This window comes from Chlamydotis macqueenii, chromosome 2 (genome assembly GCF_036417535.1).
Source record: "Chlamydotis macqueenii isolate bChlMac1 chromosome 2, bChlMac1.mat, whole genome shotgun sequence".
Taxonomy (NCBI): Eukaryota; Metazoa; Chordata; class Aves; order Otidiformes; family Otididae; genus Chlamydotis; species Chlamydotis macqueenii.
Genome location: NC_141557.1, coordinates 131,546,048 through 131,573,508, shown reverse-complemented (window position 1 = coordinate 131,573,508; position 27,461 = coordinate 131,546,048). Strand labels below are relative to the sequence as shown.

Here is a 27,461-nt window from a genome sequence, read left to right as displayed (position 1 = left end):
CTGAAAACAACAAAAATACGACTGTCATCAATGCACAGGGCAAAACACATCTTGTAACATTCAGCATTTCTCATGTGTTCCAGAATTACCTATGGCATGAATAAACCACACTGTAAAATGGCTTTTAGTACATTTCTGTGAGTCCTATAGCTTTGAATTTATAATACATAATCTACAGCAAAACCAACAGCTTTTACTCACTTTATAATCTTGATTCTACTAGCATGGGGGTCACGCATGAACCTCTGCCTACAGAAAAGGCTCACAAAAGGCAGTGGAAGTCAACTCAGCTCCGTTGGCAGGATCAGATTCATACCTGTAGAAAGAGCACTTGCCTTTTTTTTCATTTTCTTCCGTACGCTCAGTGGTAGATTATTAGGAAAGAAGCATTAAGTGCAGTGAGAGTGCTTCCCTCTAATTGATACTTTGAGAGATCTCTACTTTGTTGTTCATTTTAACTAATTTTTATCATGCCTCTGGGATGATATAACCCACACATCCTTCACCTAAGAAACCTGGTAATTATGGTGCTCACTACAAGTAATTAGCTCTCAAATAAAAAGGAATCTTTATCCAAATTGCTGGGGTAAAATGCAATAATAATAAAGAAAGAAAGATGTTTAGATAAGTAAATATCAACAGGAAATGACCATTCAAAAAACGAACAGAACAAGCAATCAGGTCAATGCTATTCATTACTGGGACACCACACAGCTTACATTTTCATTTTTCAGAGTCTGAACAGAGCTTTTCTTTACCATGACAATCAAGTCGATGCAGTATTTGCTGGGGAAAAAAAAGTGTAATAGCACTAAAGTACTTTGATACAGGAATGCTGCTGTTCTCTGTTTTCTTGAAGCATGCAGACATGATGTCCTCCATCTCATTAGAGAAAGCAACCTAAGGATGGACTGGTTCTGTCTGGAGGGTGCATACACACAAGAAGTATGCCTCATAACTTAATGGAAGAAATCTTTTCTCTGTTTCAAGTACCAGATATAGTGCAGTGGCTGGTAACAGTCTATTAAAAAGAAACTTCTGTGAGATGTATAGATGGTCAGAAAATTAAATGATGGCACAGAGTAGAAAAGGCAACTAACTGTAAGAGGCTGTACATTACACCCATTGTCATTTTCTCAGGCAAGTAAGTTTGCTAGAGAAAAGACCATATAAAGTGTGTGATACAGACAGAACTGTAAAAGTGAAGCAATGTCGGGAGCAGCCTACTTGCACAAGGATAAGAGAACAATAAATGCAGGCTCTGTAATGGAGGTTAGATGGGTATTAGCTACTAGGAAGCACTAATAGAATGAACAAGAATGATGTTTAAATCATCAATATCCAGGTGCTTAGCATTACTTAGGAATAAAGCAATTAGGACTCAAAGGGAATAATTATCAGATTTAACAAAGAGGCCATTTAATGTTTGTCACCGTGTCATTACTCCTACTTAATCGTAGGGGAACACTAAGGAGTTAAAATGCATTGTGAGCACAGATTAGATAGTACAGTGAAACAAGTCACAACGGTTGTAATTAAAAAGAAGGTAATTGCTACAGTTACTGCACAATAACATCGAAGATGCTATTCCTTGCCCCTACGCTTTCAACAGGAAGTAACAGGCAATTGTGTGTGGAGTCTGCTGAAAATACATTAAATGATAAATACTGTAGATGGAAAATGCATGAATTATGCAATTACTGTGAACTGCTGCCCCAGCTTTGTCATGGTTATTTGGGTTTGTCAGCTACTTAGGATTTTTCCGATTTCTTTCTGTTCTTAACCTCTTCAACCCTTACACATCATGTGGTCTTCAGTCTGCTCACACTGATGATGCCCAGAGTAGCGAAGATCTATTCTGTTTTCCAGATATTCTTTGGAATTTAGTTGAAAAGCACAGCATTCAGTTAAATATCCAGACGGGCTGCTGTGGAATAGTGAAATCCACCCATTTATTGGAAATTAAATGTTGAACTGAGAGCTTCCAAAACTAAATGAAGAAATTTTGATTAAGCTAACGCCCCATTTCCAGACATAAGAGATGTAGAATAGAAAATACAGTAATCATGAAGAAACATTCTAATCCTGCTAATTCTCTTAAGTGACTATCAAAGAGGAGAGACTTCTCTCTCTTGGAGGAATCAGAGGGCTACAAATATAAAAATGAAACTGCTACCAGTGGGCCAAAAACAAACAGAGAACAGAACTTAGTGCCTTAATAGCAAGAAAAGTAATTGCTACTGAATCAAATTTCGCTTTTCATAAGATTTCAAAAACCACTAAGTACATATTACCCAGTGATGTGTGCATTCTTGAAAAAAGCTGCCGTGAATCTTCAAGGCAGCCTAGGCTTAAGTGATGTGCAAAGAACCTATGGTAATGATGATGACATTAAAAGGTTCATAGAACCAGTATTAATAGCTGGAAGCAAGATGAAGCACTATTTTTCTGCAAGGGATCATAGGCAAAACCACAAAGCTAAGAAAAGAGAATGTGAATTTTAAGAACAGCTGAAAACAGCAGGTGAAGTCTTCTACCTACAGTCACTTAGAAAATAAGAAGGTGCTTGAAGAACAAAGTTCAGCTGGAACTAAAATTATATATGAATTAGAATTCCACCAAATAACTTCATATTAGGAATTACGCTGAGTAAACATAGCAGTAATTTTGAGACCTTGCTCAGCATTGGATGCCTACAAGATGATATAATTACATTATAACATACTCCACAGGTGAGAGGATTCTTTGACGTATCATCCTAGAACCACATAATAATTCTGACATTAAAGACCATTTGTTTTACAACAAAATAACTGAATATAAAGTTAATAGATCCTTTCATTCAGAAATGAAGCTATCTTATTTTGACAAATCTAATAATCTTTACAAATAAAAGTCCCGTTTGAGCACCACCTAAAGAAGATTAAATGAACTGTAGTTTGAATATTTCATGTTTTTTTTTATTTAGCATTATTTTCAAGCATGCCATTTCAAACCTTTTGTAAAAGTAAATATTGCATTTTAAAAATAATAGTATTTTGCAACATTTATCTGGGTTTTGTACCTTTTTGGAAACTCATAAACAATACTGGATGCAAGAACACAAAAGTGAAAAATCCCTCATAAACTTGTGTTAATCAGTGAAACTAATGACGCTGATTTCTCTGTCTAGCATGAGTAAAGAGAAACACAAAAGAGAATTTTAAATGTGATGTTTAGTATTACAATCTCACTAACTAATTGTTTTAGTAAACAACAAACATATTCTTTAAAAGTGACGATCTTACTAATGGATTGTCCTTTAAACAAGTATGTAGGACAAAATGGATGGGCTTTGCCACAGGAAATACAGTTACCAATGCTATAAGCATCAGTGAAAATAGGTAGATATTTTAATATAAGGGATCCCAGTGAGACTTCTTCTGAAGTGCAGTTTTGGGACTGGGTCCAAAGAGAAGAAATTACACACTTGCAATGGAATTCACGAGAAGTAGACATGAAGTATAGGATAGTGAGTCATCAGGGAGTTAGCTTCAGAAAATCCTTCATGCAAAGAATGATGCAGAACAATTGTCCTGCTGGCTGAGCATATACACGCTGCTAGAAGAACTGTAGGCAAAGAAAAGCTTGCCTGGAAGCCTGCTTCCAAAAAGATTCTTCTTAAACAATTCTTAGCATTAAATATGAATGTGACCTATCAGCCAAAGCAGGGTAGAGAATAAAACAGAAATGGGTTAATCAGGTGCAGTAAATACTAGTGTTGACCACGTACTGAAGAACTGAGTATATTACTGTTTTTCTATGATGAATGATTAAAACAACATTTTTTTTTCCATTCACTATGACTACTCCACCATGTATCATTAGGGAATGGAGATTTATGCATGTAAGTATTTGCCAGGCAACAAAAAGGGGATGTAGGGGCTATTTAGCATACGGCAGAAGAAAAAGTTAACAACAAGATTCTACTAGCTAGTTTACACAGTGGGTTTTTCCCACAATGGGCTAATTAACCTTAAGAAGATGCAAGATGAAAGGGGGTAAAAATTCATCTCAATTGGCAGTGCTCTGTGTATGCTGTGGTACTAATGATTTAAATTTATCTCAAAGAAGACATATTTGGTGGAAATTAGAAAATCTGAAAATTGAATTATTATGGATCAGTTGGCCTGTAATAGTACCTTTTGTGTTATTAACAGGACAATTTACAGACTCTGATGCTACATTGATACTGGCAAGTTAAACAGTACCAGGGAACATTTCCCAAAAACTGAAACTAAACCATCTGTAATGTTAAACAGTAAGAACGGTCACTGGCACTGTTTTGGCCTGGGCTAACTAGCATTCTCCCAAAAAACTCCTGAGCACAGCTGAGAGGCTATCATGGGCCCATGACCATTCCCAAGACTCTCTCTGCATGGAGACTTCCTGGTTTTGAGAGTAAAAGAACATAATATCTTCCCAAGCAAATTTCATTTAATAATACAGACAAAGCCTGAGTTTTCTGGAGTCCATTCTACCTGAAGGTCTACCTAACCAACACTATTTAGCGAAGTTATATGGTGAAACCATATCTATAATTTTAATGAACAATGACCAGCCATTTTTGGACCTGGACATTGTATGCCATTAAGAAGGAAATACAGCAGCTTTATGTTTCCTTTATATGCACTCTCTGTGCCAATAACTTCTTGACAAAAGCCAGAGGGCACTCAGCCAGAGACTCCATTGTGGAAGGAAAGCCATTCTGATCCAATGAAGAGAAAAACAAGATGCTTTGACCACCACTTAGGGAAACAATAACATGATCATCATCAATCAAAGCAGAGCTGTGTAGCAGAGAAGACATTGCTACAATTTTAGTATGTCTAGCGACACTGGTGATTAAGCCCCTACCTTACTTGCCAAAGTGAGTTGCTTTCTAAATCAAAGTTTAGAGATCAACAGCAAGTGGAATTACTGGATAAAATGAGGTGAGGGGTCTTAAACAGCTCCCTAACTCTGCTGTGCACATCTTTGATATGAATGTCCAAAGTTAGAAGAAGAATTGGAGAGTTTCAGTCTGCAAGGCTGCACTCACAAGGAACTCTAACTGCAAAACTGGAGCCTAATACAAGAAAATAAATTAGGTCCATTCTTTAAGGACTAAAAAAATCATTCTGCAGAAAACTTGATTCTCTGACTTCAGTGAAACTTATTGCAAGAGGAAGTGCTTTCCAATGTGAGCAAAAAGCAGTCACACCAGAGTCAAAATAGTCAGTAAAACATTTAAACAGTTAAACAGTGTTCAGTTAAAATTGCAAGCCCAAATGAAGTGGTACATGTCTGCAATGACTTCACAAACTAGGAGTAGGAGATATTCAGCAGCTCCTAGAATTTGGATCACAATGAAACTGCCATTGCAAATCAGCTTCAACAAAAATCTTCTTATCTTAGCAGGAAATTATTCTGAAATATCATAGAGTCTTGGGCAGCATTTTATTTTAAATCTTTATTCTGAATGAAACAACACGTTGGACTGGTCTGAGGGGTGGACCAAATGCCTGATGAACCAATAATGTGGGAATTACTATTTTGTGCTACAACAGATGTTACTTTAAATATTTGCAGTTAAGAATTTACATACAAAATTCTAACCCAAATTTTACGTAAAGGAATATCATTCAAAACAAGCAAACAAAAAGCATAAAAATGCTATTGTGATATTGGTTTTGTTATAGAAGACTAAAAACATTTCTGTCAATTAGATTTTTTTTTTTTTTTTTTTAATCAGAGATACCACCCAGGCTACAGCAACAATCAAGAACTGCATTGAGTATACCTGATAGCAATAGTTTTTAGCTATTCACACCAGTCTCATAAGCATGACATGAATGCATAATACGCTGTGTTTTGGAAGGGGATGGTGACTATGCAAGATAATCAAATTAACAGAATGAGAAAATCATCCCCTTATGGACTTACTGTTTGAACTTTGTGGAAATCCAGGTAAGGAGGATGGACCATTCATTCCAGGCAGAAGAACAGGAGGAAGGCCAGGGAGTCCTGGATAAGCTGCTGGCAAACTGATACCATGAAGAGAACTGCTGTCCATCATGCCTGGCTGCTGTACTGTTAATCCTAGCACATCAGTAGCCTTCTTTATGCGATCCAATTCTTGCTGAGCCATCAGCTGTCTAACCGTCGTAGGAGCTAAATAATCTTTCTCCCGATCCAGCTGACTTCCCACAGTTTCTCTCACTTTTGTAATATGTTGTTTAGAAAAGATATGATCTCTTATGGACAAACGTGCAGAATATTTCACGCCACATAGAGAACATTCTGGCTTTGTCCCATCAGGTCCAGTCTGATTTATCATGAATGGCTTCCCTATGTTAATTTTGAATTTCTTTTCCTTAGCCCGGGCATTCTGAAACCAGACCTGGACCACACGTTTGGGCAGGCCAATCTCATTCCCTAGCATTTCGCATTCCTGCATTGTTGGAGTCCGGTAGTCACTAAAGCAAGCCTTGAGAACTTTGAGCTGAAGATTACTCATTTGTGTTCGGAAACGTTTGTGGCCTGGTCGATCATTGTTTTTTGATTTAAAGGGATTGCTAGCTCCAAATGGGTTAGGTGAACTTGGATCAGCTATGCTTGAAGTTTCACTGCGGTCAGCATTATCATCAGGGTCATCAGTAATGTAATAACTTTGGTCATGATCACCATCTTTTTCACTGAAATGTATTGAGGGGCTTGTTAGGGAAAAGAGAAATTTATCATCAGTATTCTCATTTGTGGGTGTCGTTGAAGCTTTTGGTAGTGTGTCATTCACAAGTGGTTTTGGTTCTTTGGGAGGTGATGCAGGTTTTGCATCCCCTGAACTGCCAGTCGTGCTTTCCATTTCGTTGTTCCCTTCATCCCCTGTTGTGGCATCACTAATTGCTGTATTAATTGATGAAGTCTCATCAAAGTCAGTCTTGTTTTGATCATATCCAGAGTCAGCAGGAGGGGCATTCAAATTTTCTATATCCTCACTAGACTCTGCTTTAAAAGAAGAAGGACTTAAGAGGTTCTTCGGTGACATTTCTGCAGTTTTGCTAACAGGGGTTGATACAGTGGAGGCTAATTCATTTTCACTTGATAATTCAGTTTTTGCTAATGATAGTGATGGATAATCAAAAAATATGTATTTTTGTGGACTTTCTCCTCCATCTTCAGCTGCTATCAAAGGACTCGGAGGCAAACTATAACCAGCCTGTTTCCCCTCATTCCAATGTCGAGAGCGAATGTGACTTTCTAAAGCTGATTTTGCTTTAAACAGAGCTCGACAAAAAGGACACCTTTTATGGGACTGGGCTGGACCAACTGCACGGAATTGTCCCTTTCTTTCTCGGGCTCTTGTGTTCTGAAACCAGACTTGTACAACTCTCTTTTTCAGTCCCACTTCACGTGCAATGTGATCTAACATCTTTCTGGTGGGGTTGGAATCTAGTAGATACTTTTCATAAAGTATTTCCAGCTGCTCTGGAGTAATTGTAGTTCTTAAACGCTTATCACGATGTTGATCTTCTCCACTGTTTCCCCCCTCTTTCTCACTACAGTTATTGTCTTCTTTATCATCTAATTTTCGTTTCAGGGAACTGGAACCTGTAGCAGGGTGTGCCGAATGTGATGAGCCAGTTTGCGGTGGCATCTGAGCAAGAGAACTATTAAGTAACTGTCCAGTCATCAAAGGATTATTGGGGTCAAATATCATATAGGGCATGTCCATTGGTCTTTCTAAAAACTGTGAGTGAAGAAATTGGTTTTGGGCTGCTAGGAAATGCATGTGCTGGTGCTCTTGCCAAAGTTCTAGAGTTGGAAAGGCAACTGTACACTGATCGCATTGGTACTGTAATAACTGAGGAGGTAGACTGTTCTGCAGAGAAGTCATTGAAATTGGTAAAGGACTGGAAGGAACAGGTGTGGTTTGTGATGGAGGTCTCCCTACTATCTGTGATTGTTTTTGTTGCTGTGGTTGAGAAGATGAGGGCTGAGGGTCAGAAGAGGTTACTGGAGTAGACTGTACTGGTTTGGCGCTTTGGGAAGTTATATCGGTTTGCTTAGAGATGTTTTCATTCTGTTTTGGTTTTTCTGTGGACTCTGGTTTAGGAGAAGCCTTCTCAGGCTCTGGTTTGGGCGATGGAATCAAAGGAGTACTAGAACCAGAGCCAGAGTTTGCTGCTGTGACTGCCAGGTTTTTGGATGACTCGTTTTGGCCAGAAACTGTGCAGTTCTTATACACTGTTTGATCGGAGGCATCCATAGAATCTTCAGTTTGGCTTTCATCTTGAGCATCGTCATCTTCATCTTTATAACACTGCTTTTTCTGGTGTGTAATCAAATCAAAGATCCTGGGAAAAACCACACTGCACTTTTTGCACTGATATTGCATGTTACTAGTTCGAATGTAACGCTCATTCGTCAGTTCCCTTTTTTCACTGTCTTTAGTTTCAGCTTGATTTTCATAACTTTTGCGAGCTTTTTGTCGTGCATTTTGGAACCATACGACAATAACTCGAGTAGGTAGGTTAAGTACAGTTGAAAGTTGTTCTATTTCATCATCCTTTGGATAAGCATTAGTGTCAAAGAAGTCTTGGAGGACACGAAGCTGGTAGTCAGTAAACCGAGTCCTAGATGATCTCTTACTGAAAGATGCATCAGACTTGTAAGGTTCTACCGCTGAAGGTTGAGGATCTATTCTAATATCCTCCAGTACTGTTATGGGAGGGTTGCTGAAGTTATATGGAGAATCTTTATTTCTCTGTCGTTCTTTAAACAGCGTATTACGAAACCAGTGCTTGATAACCTTCTGTGAAAGACCAGATTTCTCAGCCATTTCTTGGATCTGCTCTTCACTTGGAGAATTGTTAATATCAAAGTAAGCCCGCAAGATTTTTAACTGGTCATCTGTGATTCTTGTACGTGGACGCTTAAACTGAGAGTGCCGCAGGAAATTGGGATCTAGTCCCAACTGCTGCTGACAAAGCTGGGTAAGATCTGCAGATAAAGTATCCATTGGTGGCAACTGGAGGGCAAGCTGAGGGGGCAATGCAGGATGCTGCACTGGTTGCATCATAATTGGAGGGAAAAGCGGGAGATCAAGTGAAACAGGAAGCTGGACTTGAGGTGGGGCTGACGGTGGCGGTGGTGGAGGAGGAGGTGGTGGTGGTGGAGGAGGAGGAGGTGGTGGTGGTGTGGGTGGTGGAGCTTGCAAAGGAGTGGGAGTTGTGTTCTGAATTTTTCCACCCCCAGCTGAAGAAGGCTGAGAAGGAGTTGGAGGAGGAGGAGGTGGTGGTGGTGGTGGAGGCGGTGGTGGAGGTGGTGGTGTTTCTGGAGAAGATGGAGAAATTGGATAAAGCTTGTCATACGCCTCCCTGTACTGTCGGGCAAACTTTTCTAATGCTCCATATGGAAAAAACTGTCCATGCACATGTTCTTGATGACTCTTCAGAATAAGAACATTGGAAAAAAGCTTACTGCAGGTTCCACATTCCAGTTTGTCTGTGTTTTCACCTTCACCAATCTTGCTTTTTTTCTGTACTTTTTGTCTGTTCTCATTGTATTGGATAACTAACTCAAACCCAAAGTTCTCCAACAAAGCCTTGGCTGCATTCCCCCTTGCTCCAGAAGCTATTCTGGGTGGTGGGATGGCTGGTTCTGAGGATTTTGGCTTCTTCGTATCTTTGTTTTCTTTTAGTCCTTCATTCTCATTAGTAAATTCTTGCTTTGGCTTCTCTTGTTTCTCAGAAATTTCTTCTGACTCCTTATATGATGGCATATCCTTTATCAGCTGGCAGTCTGTACTTATTAAGGTATTTTGCTCTGCTTTCATCAGCTTGCTACTTTGCTGCTGCTGTTTCTGGGACTGAAGTTGGGGTTGGGTGGATTGATACTGTTGTGCTTGTTGCTGCAGTATCTGTAGCTGGGTTTGGCCAACATGGTGCTGAGTTTGTATCTGCTGCTTCAAATCTTCTAGCAGTGATCCTGTCATACCAGCCATTCCAGGCATACCAAATGTGGCAGAACCAGGTAAACCCAGATCTGGGCTTAAGCTAAATTCTGTCCCAGGTATATAGAATGGGAAAAGGAACTGAGGCTGTTGAAATTGCAGCAGTGCTTCTGGTGTCATTGGAAAGTGAGGCAAAAAAGCTGGGTTTAGGAACTGGGGTTGAAAGAACGCAGCTTGCTGTTGTAGTTCATGCTGTAGTTGCATTTGAAGTTGTGCTGGTGACTGGGGTGGGTGATGTGTAGGTTGAGCAGAAATTAATTCAGAAGCTTGCTTTTTATTTAATTCTTTGGCATCTAAATGTGTTTCTTTGCTGTTAACTGCTGGTAAGCTCATAGATTCTAGCATTCCTTGGCTAGGGCTATTAACATTCCCTGCTACACTATTTCCGCTACTTATATTACCACTTGGTTCTAATTTTGCAGCCCTTGCCTTCGTCTGATGAAGCACAGATCTCATATGGATTTCCAATGTAGAACTTTGGCTATACGCAACATTACAAATGCTGCATTTGTAGGGTTTGTTGTCAGTGCTGCTGTTGGTTTCTTGAGGGACAGGACTTGATGCTTCCTGCAAAACCTTTTTGAGTTTATGTAGGTGGGACACCGAGTTATAGTGGACCAAGAGAATGTTCTTTTGAGTGAAAGACTCTTTACACACTGTACACTTATATGGGCGAGATGGATCTAGAAATTTTTCCATTGTAAAATTTGGCCCTTTTCTAAAAGGTAAGGTCCGCTTTGGTTCTGAGCTCATATCATCTGGAATAGAGCTACTATCACTTCCTACAGGACTTGCTTTACCTTCCTGGTCCATCTCATAATCTCTTTCTATTTCCTGTTCTAGTGCATGATCATCTTGTGCCATATTTTCATTTTCTGCCCAGAGTTCACCATTGACAGGTAAAGATGCACACAACTGCTGAAGTTCAGCTTCATTGAGTTCAGGGTGGCCTGCTTCCAAGTGTTTTTTTAAAGCCTGGAATGTACGGAAGCTACGTTGGCAAAGGCTACACATGGTAGCCGCCCGAATAGCATGATACTGGGAATGTATCTGAAGCTTCTGCATAGTCTTAAAAGCCAAGCTACAATGGTTACAACGGTACTTATAGACATGGCGGTCAGAAACAGAGAGCTGTTGCTTCTTCTGCTGTTCATTTAGCTGATCCGTCATTGAGTCAGTGGTCTTTATATCTTTACTGCTGCTCTTATTCCAATCTGGCGTTTCAGTAGATTCCTTAGGTGGCTTCTGTTCCTCGGTCTTAATTTCCATTCCAGTTTTTGATTCATCGATCCCAGGGGTATTCTTTTCATCCACAGGACCTTCACCTGGTTAAAGAAAGTTAAATGTCTTTTACACAAGTAAAAGAGAATAGCACAAAGTATTAATGTTTTTTTTTTCATCAGAAATCAAGAGAGGCACCTGGTATGCCACGTGTTGGCCGAGCAAAGTATAGTAACCCATCCTTGCCCCAGAAAAGGACAGGACCAACACAAGGTTAAAAAAAGTAATAAAATCCAAACATAGTGATCAGAATGGCAGTGGCAGTTGACTCAGGAGTGGCACAGCGCTTCTCTTTGTCATGAGGCAGGAGTTTATTGGTACAATGGGAGGACCAAACAAGAAAAAGAAAGAAAACAGTAGGAAAGAGGGAGGGATTAGAAATGGGCCAATGAGTAGGGCAGGTGATTAGAAAGGAGGAGGAAAGTGGTCTGAGGAGAGAGGGAGGAGTATACTGTGAAAGGTAGCAAAGCAGCTTCCCAGCACAGAATACAATGAGTGTCCAGGATAAGAAACCTGCTATTGGAAAGGCAGCCAGGATCATTTGCCTAACATTCCCCATCAATGCTCGTGAAAGCGCCACTGCCTTTTAATACTGAGTCTTATTTGCTTACAAGTCTTACAAGGAGAGTCTTACCTTCAAAGTGGCTAGGCCACTATGACAAGCAACATACATGTGGCATACACATGCATCCTAGTAGCTCTGCAAGGGTGCAGTCAGCCAAATTCAGGCCCCTTGTTATTTTTCTCTTTTTATCTCTACGCAAGTCAAAAAAGGATTCACTTTACTAAGAAACAAGTAGTTTCTAAATTTCTAATTTGCACCTACCTAGCTTTTAGATGACTGGGCTTTTTCTTGCTTACCTGGATATTTCCCAGATGCCTCAGCTGTAATGGTTGCAGGTGTGTCACGTTCAGATTTCTCTGAAGCAGCTGCTGGCAAGAGCATACTATTGGGCATCATGACATCCGGTACAGGAACCTTTGAAAACCAAGAACACAGTATTATTACAGGAAAAGTCACACTATTTAATACTATACACAATATGAAATTATAATTCAAAAGATCCACTATATCTGGCTCAAAGACTGCCAGTACTAAACCAAGATCTTGATTCAGCACTTCATAATGATTTCTGACAGATCACAAACCCAGACCATCAGCTGTCCCTTGGTGGAGAATCAGCTCAGAATAATCCACACTAAGGTGATGCTATAGAACTACATACACTCAATATTTCATCGGTGTCAATGTCACCACAAAGAAGGTTTTGCTGGCTATGTCAGGTTTGTTGGATTTGTCAGGGGAATTCTCCTTGGACATCCTCCAAAGACAGAGATCATGTTGAGATATGGTCACTAGTCAGTTCTTGACTAAGGGCATTTTCACTTTGCTTCACCTGTATTGTTTTTTAAACAAACACTGGACCTTCCATGTTCTTTGAAATAAAATTATACAGTTAATTCCATAAAGAAATGGAACAACTCTTCAGCACCCGGAGAGGAGAGGAGAGGAGAGGAGAAGAGATATTTCAAAGTTGCCCCATTATTAACATAGAGGAAATCATGGAGAATTTGAGAAGAAAGTTAATAATCCTCAGTAGGGAGGAGGTTTTTTCTACATTTTTTGAGTTTCCTAAAAGGGTCTGGGAGAGTTATTTTTCCATGGTATTTTCCTTGTGGTGGGCTAAAATTACACGGCCTAGGAGAGCTCTAGTTAGTAGAAAACTAGGGAAAAGAAAAGCAAAGAAAACTTTAAACTGCTTTTGTGGATCCCAAATTCTGTATTTTCTCCTCAGCATTAGGCACAAGGAACGTTAGACCTTCAGTCAAGAGCTCTATGAATTCTTTCATATTTTTTGCCACTTTACTTGGGAATGAGGTGGCAGGCCTACAACCACAACCATATAAATGAAGGAGGAGTCTATATATACAGAAATAAATCCTACTTGAGATTTCCAAGCACATTTCTTTCTAAAAGGGCAAGACAACTGGAATCAGGGCGTCTTAGGAGGTCTGTTTTCTAGCTGAGTCTATGATGTAATAATAAATACTTTCTAGATCTGATTGTGTCTTTAATGACATTGTTCTGAATGGTGCTGAGTCATTATTTTTCATAGAAATGTATTATTTTGACATAGTGTGTGCAATTTTGCAGTGAAGAACAGTATTTTCCTGGTGAGGTTGGAATGGAATTCATCCTCCAAATAGAGTTTGCTGGTTAAAGCATTCATTCAAATCATGGAGAAGCCAGTTTAGGCCCTGTCTGATCCAGGGTAGCTACTTTAAATCAGATATTCCGTATCCTAAAGAACTGACCTAACTGGACTCTTACCTATTCTTGGACTTGCCTTTCTGTTTCATACTGGCATTTTATTCACAAAAAAAAAAAAAAAAAAAAAAAGAAAAGGTCTTTTTTTTTTGCAGAGGCAGAAAGTAAGAAACAGGACATTCTGGACAATAAGATAATCGTGTTCTCCAATTAACACCAGTATTGATATTTTACAATTAATTTCATGTAATATAATGCAAGCACAGCACAGTTACACACAGGAATTCTTCTGCATTTGGGAACTACATTCCACAGGGAACTCCTGTTACTTTGCAAACAGGAGTCACAATACCTCTGAGACCTGGTTTCTATTAGACCCAATTTACAGGTGTGCACTTAGACACTGACAGGCTTGATTTTTCCCAGGTTAACGTCAATGAGGAACTGCAGGTTTTTAGCATCTTTGAAATCCACTGTCAGCCATTTTCCCAAGGGATATCAGTGACTGGACGAGCTGGCAATAGAACCTGTGAGTCCTGACCCACTCCCCTCCTCAGGCTTCCTGAATACTATAATACATACACAAGTACATTTCTGTAGCATGTGCATCAATATTTGGAACACTTACTGTCATGAGCAGTTTTTCCACACAGTCAGGGGACACACTGTGCAAATGGGTCAAATGAAGCTGGAGATGCATTTTGTTGCTGAGGACATCCTGGCAGAGGGGGCAGCAGATAACAGGTTGCATTGAATGCTGTGACAGGACATGCATCTGGATACGATTTGGGTCCCTACTGTTGTAGTTACAATAAGGACATTGATAGAACTGAAACAAAAAATAATCAAATTAAGATGCAGGGTATTAGTCAGTGAGCTTCTTATAACTTGCTGATATTGCTATTTTAACAGCATATCATGTCTGTTTCATACTTGAGTTATTTGAGAGAGTTCTAGAATGCAATTAAATTGTTACATTTTCCTTTACCTGCTCATGACAAAATTTATTGTCCTCTGGAGGCTTTGATTTTTTAGCTGTGCCATCCTCTTCTTTTGCCAGAAGAAGCTGTTGTGCCCCTACCACAGTGTTCACTTTTGGCTCTTTCTCTGGTGTGACTATTCCTGTTCCGAAAACATAATTTTTAAGAATATATTTTAAACTTCAAAATATTCTGGTTTACAAAGATGCTGTGATTCCAAAGGTCTGTATTGTCTTTGAGGGTCTTTTTTTAAAAAATCCTTAGAAAAAGTATAGTTGAATAAAACAACTCTGGTAAGCACAAAGGTGAAAATACTCTTTTATCTTTGATGGACACTCTATAAATACATTTTTAAATGGACTCTTCTCTAGTGTTTAGATAACCTTACGCTGCCTTTAAAGATTAATCAGTAAAGTACTTTCTTTAGCAGCTTGGTATGAATTTGTGTATTACATTAAAACAAATTAGCTTCTGCTTCAAAATATTTTTTTCCAAAATAATTTATTTGAGTCTGTTTAATTACCCTTTCTCTTTTCTAAACTATTGTGCTGTTTTGATAACTCCTGTCTGGTTACAATTCTCAAGCTAAATATAGTGAGGCTTTAAAAGAAACACTGTGGAGAATAGGATTTCAGAGCTAACTTAATATTAATTATATACAAAGATCAGTCATTTGGGATTGCCTTAGATGTTTACACTGTGAATTTTTATAGTCTGGCATTTGTGATCAAAACCAGAATATAATTGCTTTCTATAGATAGTTCTACTATTAAGTATTAAATACTATATTTAATATTATGCCTGAACTAGCTGTGTAATGCGGTCCAGTCTTGCACACATCAAAGAAAAGAGTGCAATTCTAATTTCCCAGTCCATCAGAAAATTCTTTCCAGCGTCAATTTGCCAGATAATCTCTTCTGCTAGGCTGGATATTACAAGAGCATTGGGTAGGCATGTCACATACATCTCACGACAAACACAAAACCTCATTTACCAACCATTCCAATCTCATCATAGTGCGGCATCATCTGACCTTTTTTTCTGCTGTTTATTATGAGTATTTCTAATTTTAACTTTCAATTTTCACCATCTTCCAGTCAATTTGCAACTAAATTATTTCCAGGGTGAGGACACTATCACTGGACACTGGGTGCAAATACATCTTGAAATGCAATGAAGCTAAACCATTGATTGCTATCAGACCCAACGTAAATATATAGTCCAGGGGTAATCTGATTGTATGCTGTGCATGAAGATTTATCTTGATTTTTTTCAATCCACATAAGGTTCATATAAATGAACAAATTGCACCTCATTGCACAATAACCTAGGATTAATTTTAAAATAAGGTCATGGATGTTTTGGCAACAAAGTAAACATGAACAAAGAAAATACCTGTATTTTTCCATAGGCAAAACTAAGAACTTTTTTATTATTATTATTTCCATATAGACTTTGTGCAATATTTGACACTAAAAAAGCATAATGAAAGAGAAGTAAAATAAGAGAATAGTTTTCAAGGTAAACACCAAATTCTCATGGTACAATACATGAAAAAGTGAAAACTGAATCATACAGGGATATTTTCTAAAGGGTGTTTTTTTAAAAAAAAAAAAAAGCATATTTTATGACTTATACATTAATGGTAATTTCCCCACACATTGTTTTTCATTCCTAAGTTGCTAATTATTTCTTTTCGTGTAATTTGAACCAGGAATTTTAGCATATTCTTGCTCAAATTAAAGTTTATTCCTGCCATATTTCCTTACTTCTAATGGCCAATTTGTCAACATCGGTTTAGTATTTGAACAAGCTGCTTTCTGGAGCCCCACAGAATTTTTACAATCTCAGGAACTGATCCTGGAGGCCTCATTTAGACTGCTCAGTCAGAGATGTGCCGACGACCCAAAGGACAGGAGATGCTTAAAGGCAAAATCTACATGATGCAATCACAAAATACCTCATTTCTTTACCCACTTTGTTTTATGACGATACAGTACACTATGGCCTATCTGTATTTACTTAGCAATACACCATTATTATTTAAACATCTTAACTGTGAGAACTACGCAAAGTAAAAAAGTGACATACTGTATTAACAGAGAAAGGTTGCTTCTCAGGTTTTACAACGATAAGTTCAAATTATTAACCTTTCTTCATTTGCAACTGTCAAAATGTCGAACAGTTGAATACTGTTTCTTACCTTCATCATATGTCGCTTCTAAAATGTCCCTTTTTGAAGACAAATGGGCCAGAATCTCAGCTAGTGTAAACAGACACTATTATATAGAAAGCTGAATTGAAAAACTAAGATAAAACAATTCTGTCTTCTCTTCCCCTCATCATAGTAGATTGCTCTCAACAGGTTGTTACAGAAATTAGGATCCAGATTCTGCTCCAAAATCTACTTGTGACAATGCATTTAACTGTGTTTTGGCAGTGGTATTTAACTGCTAGTGAAATTCAGCATGGAGTGCAGCGTGTGTGTGCCTGGGCACGCACAAGGTTAATATTACACATCATCTTCCACCACAGGATGGAATAACTTAATTACTTCAAAGGACCTATAATAATCATGAAGCACATAGTTCTTGATTCTATAAAAACAAGGGATTTTTTTAGTTACACTTTCTTTTGTGGTTAATATAATAAAACCGTGGGATTACAAAACACTGTGTTGGGGTCAATAAATGCATAACAAAGCACAGCTTTTTACTATGTTTGCTATGATATTTATATAAACTGTGAAAATTTACAGAGGCTTTGTTGGTTTTGTTGTTGTTGCTCTGGATTCATTCAGCCTCAAGCACTGTTACTTCTTAAACGACTGCCGTTACATCTGGCCTATAGTAAAGTAACCAAGTCTGTGACTTACAGTGAGCTTTGCAAAAAAAAAAGGGGTTGATTCTTCCCTCTGGCCTGATGACACCACTCACCCCTACATTTAGTGGGCACCAAACCCCCCAAGCCAGAGTACACGTGCCAAAAAACAAAGGACATCGGCTCCTTACACAATGGTACAGCTATTACAACTTAGTGCCTCATCTTGCTATAGCAACTTCTTGCTTTCTGTGTTGAAGTCGCAGTTTTACGGAGCTTCCTGTAGGGAGGCTGAGCAAAATTACGGTCTTACAGGAAAGGTACTGAAGGGACAGGGAGAGAGGAGAGAAAATATTATGGTCCCAAGCATGCCGTGTGGCACTGTTTTCATAGCTGGATGTTCCACTGGCATGCTATTCTGACTAGGCAACTGTAGGAAAAGACTAAGTCCAGTTGTTATTCATGCTTACATACACACTTTTTATTCTTCAGACACATTATTTGTTGGGCTTTTTTCCTAATTGTGAAACACAACTGTAATTCATTTTATAATATAAAATATGCAGCATTATTTTAGATGGATAATGTAATTTCAATACATTTAGCTCAAAAACTAAGTTTAATTATAAGTAAGTGCCATGAAATAGACTAATCGATGATTGCCTGTCAGTTACAGAATTATTTAACTTGTTTAAGATTGTTAATATAAAAATGACATAATTCACTGCAATTCAAACACCAACATCTCGGTAACATTTTTGAAACATCAAAATAAAAATTAAAAGAAATGTTTATGTGACTAACAAGAAGGAGAAAGTTAATAAAATACATATACTAGTGAAAAAAAAATCCTGGAAAAGTCATACTTGAAATACTATTTTCTTATTTATGAATCTATGTATTTGATAAAGATCGCATAATTTAAGGCTTCTGACACATCAGATGATGTTATTCAGCCTCAAAATAATTCTAAAATTATAATTATTGGTAGAGTATTCTTTCTAATTAGAGTAGAATGAAAGGATAATTTTCACTGCAATAATGAAGGTTAATTTCCATCCTTCCTCATGTTTACTACCTTATTAAAAAGTGCTCCCCTTAGCCATGGCAGAGACATATTACATTTTCAATGCAAATGTATTAATCTGGATAAATTCCATATTAATTCTTGCACTGCATAGAGCTGTAATTTGGATTATAATTAATCTAAAGTGGCACTAGATTTAAATGACAATATAAATGAGGCATTAGTAGGCTTTTCTATTCTGAATGAATATTCAACAAATATAACTTGAATATTGCCAAGTCTCATTTTGAAAGCTCTACTCCTTGAGATAAGGCAAGCAATACAGCACAACAGCTTACACAAACATACTGTTACTAAATACATGTTAATCCTTTCTTGTCTAATAGATTCTATGCTAAAGAGGGGTCACACCACTTTCCTAACTTGTTAGTATTGTGATTAATTTATTGGTTTTCCTGAGATTTCTTTGGCAAGACTTGCAACACCCAATTCATGAGAAAGCCCAAATTAACATTCAATTATACATAAGCAGTTATGCAGTCATTAGAAATACTTGTCAGCTAAGTGAAAATTAAGATGATGGTCTGAACATTACATATGCAGAATTAATTTAGATTAGGAAAATAAAAGTTTCTAAAAGTTTTAGGATTTTATAGTACAAACTATTTTCTGCAAAGCACAAAGGCAATCATGTATTTCAGGCCTTGTTTTTATATGAATCTTACTGCAAAGTTATTTGTGTAATTGCTGGCACGGGAATGCAGAACAATTATGCTGGTTTTTTGTAGTGCACCCAGTAGGCATCTGGATATAGGTTTGTCCTAATTAAACTTGGCCCTTATGAGTGGCTAATCCTAATGGAATTTTGAGAATTCTCCTTCAGTATTTTTTTCTAGATTTCCTCTTTTTTTTTGTTGCCAGAGCTTTAATACCGTATTCTTTCTTGAACAACTATAAATGGATCTGCCTAAGAAAAAGAGAGGGCTGATAAACTCCCTAAAGTGGTTCACAGTGTCCCCTAGGCAGAGCATACGGTGGGAAATGTAGGCTGCAGGTGGCTGCAGTGTCCCTCTCCTTGTGAGCGTCCGGGACAGTCTCTGACCAGACCGCACAGGAGGACTTATGTCGGCTTGGGAGTATGGCTTTACAGCACTGTGGATGATTTTTTTCCAAGTCAGAGAGCCAGTCAAGAGGGATATATACTTTAAACCACAATACAGTTTCTTGCTCGACATCATCCTTGTCATCATCAGCCTTTCTTCCGTTTATTGATCTCAAAAAATGAAGCGAGTGCAGAGGAGCTGAGGTTCTAAACTGTGCTGGGTAGTGACCTCAGCACATCAACAAGCAAACTTACAGGAAGCTTTAATCTTTAAGTCAGTCTTCTGAATTGATTCAGCATAGAAAGGGCCATCTATAATATTTTTTAAAAAATAATTCCAAAAATGGGTAATATGTAAAGAGCAAATTACAGTATGGGAGAATTTGGGTGTAAAGAAACTTATAAGTAAAATCATATTTTCTCTACAACTATATGTCTTTGCAGAGAATGCAACCTCCTTTGTATTCTGCTGTCATTGGCATACAAGGAAAAGATATATGACTACCTGAAACTAATAGGCTTCAACCTGTTTCAGCACTTCTTCTGCTTCAGTGAATCCAACATAATGTAACTAGGTATAGCGTGCAGCAAAAGTAGCCAATGTAATATTCATTGTGACCATAGATTTCCATCTCATACATAAAAAGCATGGATGAAGTCACGTATTTGCCAAATCAAACACAGAAAAAGCCTTGGGTATCTACACCAGATGCTGGCCGTGGGTTTGTTTGTGCACAAGTAAATGTCATGACATAGGGGTTTTGTTTTCAAAGACAGTAGCTTTCATTACTGGGCTTTGTCTATTCCAGGAGATCAAAATTACCCAACCCATAATCCGTTTTCAATGATATTTCCTCTTTCTTAGGCTGAATCATCTGTAAACTTTTTCGCTGGATTTTGTGTATTTTTTTCAAAATGCCTCAAATAAATGCCCAGGAAGAGGCCAGATTCTTGGGAGTAACTGATCAGAGAGCAAGAATGAAAAATAGTAATAACAAAAAACCCCACATTCTTTGGGTTAAAAGGGGGGGTAAAACCTGACTGAAGAAAAAATTCAAGTGGTACCTAATCCTATGCTTATGAAAAATTAATATGCCATCAGAGGAATCACAAGTACAGCTAAGATTAATGAAAGGCGCTTAAAAAATTACAAGCACACAAACTGATTTGATTAAAAAATAATCTCACTGGTCGTCCTGTAATATTCTTCAACTTATCCGCATCTATCCTGTCAGATGGTTATGATTAAAAATAGGTCAATGGGAGGCTACTGATAGAAATCACATGCAAAATGCACATGCAATGAATAGTAGTGGGAATGTCCAGACAGTTTAAAATGAAAGAGCATTTCATAAGTTAAAAAAGGGGAAAGATAAAATTCTAGCATCTTACCAGACTCTTTACTAGATTTTTTGCCTTCAGTATTGTCTCTCTCACTTGAGTCTTTTTCATCAGCCACAGCCACTGATGTACTTTTAGCAGACCCTTCTGTATCTTCACCTTGTTCTTCTGCGGATAAGCACAGAAAAGATCTTAGAAAAGAAACTTAGTGCCCACTCAATAGCAGTTACAAAATATATCCTGGAATAAGAACAGCACTAACAGAGGGTGACAAAACAGGAGGAAGGAGGGGTAGGGGGACGAAAAGGGAAAGAATAGCACTTCGAAGAAGTTGGACATAAAATACAAGTAATTTGCAATATTTCAAAATCTACCCAGAAATTCTGACCGTAGTTTCTATCAGAGTACCCGCTTTCCACTAGTGTGACAGATTTAAAGCCTATCATTTCATATTCTTTGGCTAGAAATGATTTGTGTTAAAATACACTCACACGCATGCACACACATACCACACAGGCTGGAACAAAAGCAAGCACATGTAAAAATGCATCTTGGAGCCAAGAAAAAAAAAATGTAAGAAAAAAAAAAGGGAGGGAATTCAAATATAAATCCTATTAGTGCAGCAGTATCCCGCTAATTGCGGTAAGTAAGTATTAGGTATTAGGTACTGTATTAAATATAAACCTCTGGCTTTGTGGGAGAAGTCTCAAATTTTGTCTCCAGGGGGAGCCAGTCAGGATAAATGGTGCAACTTGGTCTATGGCTTCTGAGGAAGCAGCGTTACCCACACCTCACTTACTTACGTGTTCACACCAGCTAGATTACATGGAAATCTTCAGAGTAACTCAAGCCCATTTAATTATTCGGTAAATCTTAGCTATGCTGCTACTGGTGGATTAATCTGTTTATGCAGTTAGCTTCTATGCTGGGGCTGTGTAGCACTAATCCGTGAAAGGCCCACTGTTCCTTTTCATCCTGCGATCATTTGTCTCTCACTGTGCTGATGTCACATTTTAATGAATTTTTAGCAATCTGAGTAATGCCAGATAACCAGACTTGCAACTCCCTACAGCACAGCATGCTGTTTTCATTGCAGCACACACACACACACAAAAAAATAAAAATCATATTTCTCAGTTCAGGTAGGAATTACATAAATTAGGAGGTGAAGGTAAAATGGGACTCAAAGCACCAGGCCGCTCAATTTCATAAAATCTTTAATGACCATATAAATTAACCCTGGAAAGGCAAAAGGTCACAGACACACATTTGCATACACTCTTCTATTCACTTTTGATAAGCAGAGCTTTTATGCAGGGAACATGATACAATTAACCCTTCAGGAACCACACAAAATGCAGCTACCGACATTTTAAGTGTCAAGCATTAACTGAAAATTACACACTGCATAAAATTTTCATTGTAAATGCTATAGTGATTGAAAGGGGAAATAGTGGCCCTCTTCGCACCCCATGTTTTATTAATAACATTCTGACAGCCGAATGAAATATCCTCTGTCATATGTAGCAGCTGAGCACAAAAAAATTGCTGCTTAGTGCCTTACTTGCCAGCCATGCACTGAAACTGTATGCCTAGGCAAACAACCCTCAGATCGATGTGACGAACTTAACCAGTCCTCAACTCTCTGCGAAACCTTTTGTAAATCGGAAGAGAAAAACACAGCTGCAATTTTGGAAACGAAACCAGAAAAAAAAAAAAAAAATCTCAACTGCAGATCAATGTGTTTTGCATTGACCTCAGAATACAATAGGTTAGGACTAAGCATGTGTGTCCACTTTTTGGAACAATACAGGGAGAAAGATGGTCCCCTCTTTTAAAAATAATTGCATATAAAATAAAAAATTTCCATCAGAATAGCAAACCTCCTTTGTGCTGTTTCAGCGCTCTCCCCCCCCCCGCGGCCTCCCACCCCCTCCCGCGATGATAGCTAATCAAACATCGTAGGCATCCCTGGCGCAGCTGGAAGCGGGGCTGTGTTTGTCAGGGTGGTGGGGGAGCGCGGTTTGGGATGCTGCGAGCCTGTGATCATGCCCGGCTCAGGCTGTGTTAATGCCGAGCGTGCACACATGAGGCTCGTATCCAGTGTCAGGCCCCGTGGCCTCACGGAGCCCGACGGCAATCCCTTTTCGACTCATCCTTGGGAATGGACGCATTGCTTCTTTTACTAGATTTACTGGCCCAATCCCCCTGGGCTGGAAAATGAAGTGTCAAAGTGCTACTGAGTGTCCTTATCTTGAGGGGACATAAAATTGTAAGGGCTATCGTGGCACACATTAATAAAACATTGTGTGTGTGTCAGGCAAAGAGAAAGAAAATTATGAAGGTACTAAAAGAAAAGCTACAGTATCATCTGGGTCTCATCAGACAATTTTTGCAGGGTGCTCTCCTGTTTTTCTGGTATGTGTTTTAAGTGTGAGAGAAATTCCCAGACATGTTCTCCTATACATCATCGTGGTGTCTGACCTCAGCCTGACCCTGGCAACAGTTTGAGAAATCTGAATGTGAACAAAGACTCTGTGTCAGCAGCAGGGAGAGATTGTGGGATAGACTTTCCCCATCAACTTAATCGCAAACAGCAGTTCTGAGGCCATAACTTTACAGGGCTCCACCAAGCCACAAACACATAACCTTTAGAGGTGAAACTGCCCCCCGCCCCCCACCCCCACCTTCTGTGATTTTCCTCAGTCTTGTGGTGCTCCCTTTGATGTAGCAAGGCAATTAGCTCTAATGTTCAAGTACTGCAGACCTGTTTTATGGTTTGGAAGGTGAGAGTTGTTTATTACAGGTAGGCTCCTGGGGGCCATAAAGGCTTTGCAAATTTTTAATCATGCAAAAAACTAATCAAAATGTAACTTATACACACCATAAAAATTAATATCATTATTATGCACAGTATAAATTGCCTACCTTGGCTTTCAATGGCACTCACTTCTAGAAAATACATTTGGCATTCATTTCAGAAATATGTATGGCATTCACTTCAGAAATAAATTTCATAGACAGAAATGATAATACAACTTCTATTTTCCTTGAAAACTACAGAAATGCTGCCTAAGATTCACACTGTCACGACATTTATCAAAGGGACGATGGAAATACAACAGCTCTAACTTAAGCGGTTATCGCATTACTAAAAAAAATGCTCAAGACTATTTGTTAGAACTGATATTAAGGATATGTAACAAAGTGTGCTATCAAATACGTTATATACCTATGCCAAGATGCTACAAACATCTCTTTTTAGTAACACTTTCGTTCTTCTTCATATGCTAACCAACAAGGATACTATTCAGTTATAAAAATGTGATGCACCCTCCTCAAAGACACAAAATTATGAATTATTATATATGAAAAAATATGATGGTATAGGATTATATATGTAAAAATCTGATGGTGCTACAGATTCCAGAACAAGTCCCAGTGCTCTGTTTTAAATTTACATGAGTCCTGTCTATATGCATTTACAAATGTCAGCTTTGAAAATCAATAGAACACTGGATTCAAATGTACTTTAATGGCTTTAATAACACTTACTATTGCAATATGATATTTTATTCACACCTGGTTTTATTTTGTCCAAATGTCGCAATTTCTTTTGATGTGGGATCTCTTGAGTTTAGGCATTATCAACCCTTTTTCTCACAACTGACTTAGAATTAAACACAAAAATGAGGTTAGCAGTCTGCACTAAAACTGTAAAATAAAAGAAAACGGAAAAGTTAAGCTTCAGAGGTAGTGTTACTCAGCTGATATTGTACCTTATATATTCTATGTCATTTACTTTCTTATGTTAATCTACGCTCTCAGGCCCCAATTCTATACCGATTTTATGAAGGAAGACCCTTATGACCTTCTCCAGCCCAATGAAGTCAAGATGTGTGATGATTTCAATTGCAAAATCCAGGCCTCAGCCAAAGTTGAATAGCAGATACCAGCAGCAAAATAAGATGACTATTCATACACAGGTCAGAAAAGCCTGACTTACTGAGATGCAAATAAAGGAACAAACTCATCCACCATAGCCAAAGGAAGGTATAAAGAAACAAATAATATTTTTTAAAATAAATTACTCAATAGTTAAAACAAGACGCAGCTGAGTTAAAACAGTCTTCTTTCCTTTAGTTTAAACACATTGTGATAATCACGGAGGCACACCAACTACCTCTCCCTGTATTTTATCAGAGAAGTTTCCCTACTGATGAGCAACACTGGGAGCCTGTCTTCAAGTCTATTTAAAAATCATATTATTTTCAAGGGTTGATTTTGCTTGGGTGTTTTTTTACATCACTGATATACTCCATCAACAGCCAGTAGTTCCTATTTTCGTCCTGGATTTTGTTGTTGTTGTTGTTGGTATCCCTTTTGCCCTCTCCAAATTGCAAGTAATTTCCTAAATAAGGATGATCTACTAGTTGTGGGTGAGTAATTGTGGTTATGAGAGAGAAAACAAGATTAAGCAAGTGTTTGTGGCTGAGGGCCGGATGGATGGGGAAAGAATAAATCAATCGACTGAAGTAGTAAGTAATACATATGAAATGAGAGAGAGATTTATAAAAATAATTTGACTCTGTTATTCAATATATTCAATAAATAGCTGAATCAAAGGTACCCACAAGTGTTCAGTACAGGCGTGTCCCAGGTTCAACTGGTAGAGTGAATGGCTTGTTGAGATTAACTGTCAGGATGAAAAGGTGACCACTAGCAAAGGATAATGGAAGGGTGGATTACAGGGATAGACAGACAACAGATAAAGTAGGGAAAGGAGGAAAAACTAAAAAAAGAAAATAAAGAAAATTCTACAGAATACACAAGAGAAGAAAAAACTAAATAAAAGCAGAGCTTGTGGATTTACTTCCAGATTATCCTAGTTCCACTACTTAGTTGATAAATTCTCCCTGACTTCTGAATTGCCATTTATCTGAACAAATACTCCAGAAAGTATTTGTTCTATTTTCTGGCTGGTCTTGCAGAGCATGAGTGAGGAACAGGATACCTCACTCATTCAGGATCTTGCCTGCATCCTCTAGTGGTCATATTTCATCTTCAAACAGGATTTCTAATTTCTCATTTAGAGACTCAAGGGGAGTAATGGCACCAACCCGTTAATAACTGTTTCTAATCACTGTGTTACATTTAAAGCTATAGCTGTTAGAAGGTTGAGCTTCCCACAAACAAGCCTATAATTAAATGATGATTGTCATATTGACCAGAAAGTGCTAACCAGCAGTTAGAATAAAATGGTACCATTTTGTTTTGTGGTGCATCATTGAATTTCTACAGTGGTCTAATGCTTATTTTCTTCTGGTTGAAACGTATTGCTGCATCAGAGGAGGCCAACTGCAAAGCTGGTTGAACAGAGCGTGCCGTGGTGGCTTCTTCCCAAGGAGTGTCACAAATCACACCCACTTTATCCATTCACTCCACCCAGCAGCCAGTATTCCCCACTTGCCATGGCCAGCCTCACCCCTCTGGCTGCTGGAGAGAAGCAGCACACATCCACCTTACTTTATTTTGCTTCTTAGCTTCTGAAGGCAGAAAAGACTCATTATCACCAGCTAATCTGCCCAGCACTTTATTATTTCCTAATCTAGTTTTTTCTACTTTTTTTTTTTTTTGCTTCTTTTTTTTTTTTTTAACCACCGTCTACTTCCAGCTGCTGGAGAAGGAAAAGGAATGTTCTCCCACAACTTTAGAGGGGTGGAGTGTCTTTTCCAGTTCGGCTGCTGAGCAAGCTCTCCCTTTCTTTTATTGCTGGCTGGGATTGACTGCTTTCTAGCCTCCCTCCCATAGTCTCAGAGTAAATGAGGAAAAGAAGTATGTTTTACTCACATAATGGTGTAAATGTGAAAAAACAACTGTTCATAGGCTTATGCTGAGCCATACAGATTTATCAGAAAATTGGAAAATCTATGTTTTGTATTTTTGTTGTTTTATTTCTACATTAATATTTTATCAAGTATTTTGCAAGAGGCAAAAGAAGCATATGCTGACAAAACCATTAACAGAGAATGTCAGCTATTCAGAAAGAAACTCAGCAATGTTTTCCAGATGTGATTGGAGATGTACAGTTAATCATTTATTATGCAAAAAGGGATACTTTTCTTACTTGGCCATCTCTAGAAAGGCATTGAAGCATGAATCTATATTGAGAATAGTCTAACTTTTCCAACTGATCGGTACTTTTCTTTTGGCTGCCATTACAGTTCATAGAAACTGCTGTTTTCCCCATCAGCATAAGAAATGAAGAGCACTAGCAGTGTTTGACTTGAAGACTAAAAGATTTCTGTCAATATTATTTAGAAAAGAGAATTAAAACTGACTGTTAATTAGTATTCAACATGCTGGATACATTCCACCTAATTTCAGGCACTGCTCCAAGCTTCCTCCGTATGGAGGGAGAGACAGGTATCTTCAGGGCACAACTCAGACTTTACACAGACTGAATTGTCTAATTTTAAAGTGAAGTTTAGTGTTTGGAGTGGAGACTTTTCACCTCGGAACAGCAGCTAAATGCTGGAAGTTAGGTGGGTGAACCTAAGCCTAAGATCCTGACCCAAAGCTCAGAAAGTCAATGAGAATGTTTTCAT

General features: G+C 38.3%; 1 protein-coding gene across 1 annotated transcript in view; it reads right to left on the bottom strand.

Moving 5' to 3' along the window:
* ZFHX4 (zinc finger homeobox 4) overlaps positions 1-27,461 on the bottom strand; it is a 149,655-nt gene that overhangs the window by 4,198 nt on the left and 117,996 nt on the right. Inside the window, exons 5-9 of the mRNA XM_086740945.1 lie at positions 20,905-21,021; positions 14,572-14,705; positions 14,212-14,412; positions 12,176-12,293; positions 5,965-11,358 (exon numbers count right to left, since the gene is read on the bottom strand). Of these exons, the coding sequence (XP_086597071.1) occupies positions 5,965-11,358; positions 12,176-12,293; positions 14,212-14,412; positions 14,572-14,705; positions 20,905-21,021 (5,964 nt within the window). The remainder of the gene's footprint in view (positions 1-5,964; positions 11,359-12,175; positions 12,294-14,211; positions 14,413-14,571; positions 14,706-20,904; positions 21,022-27,461) is intronic.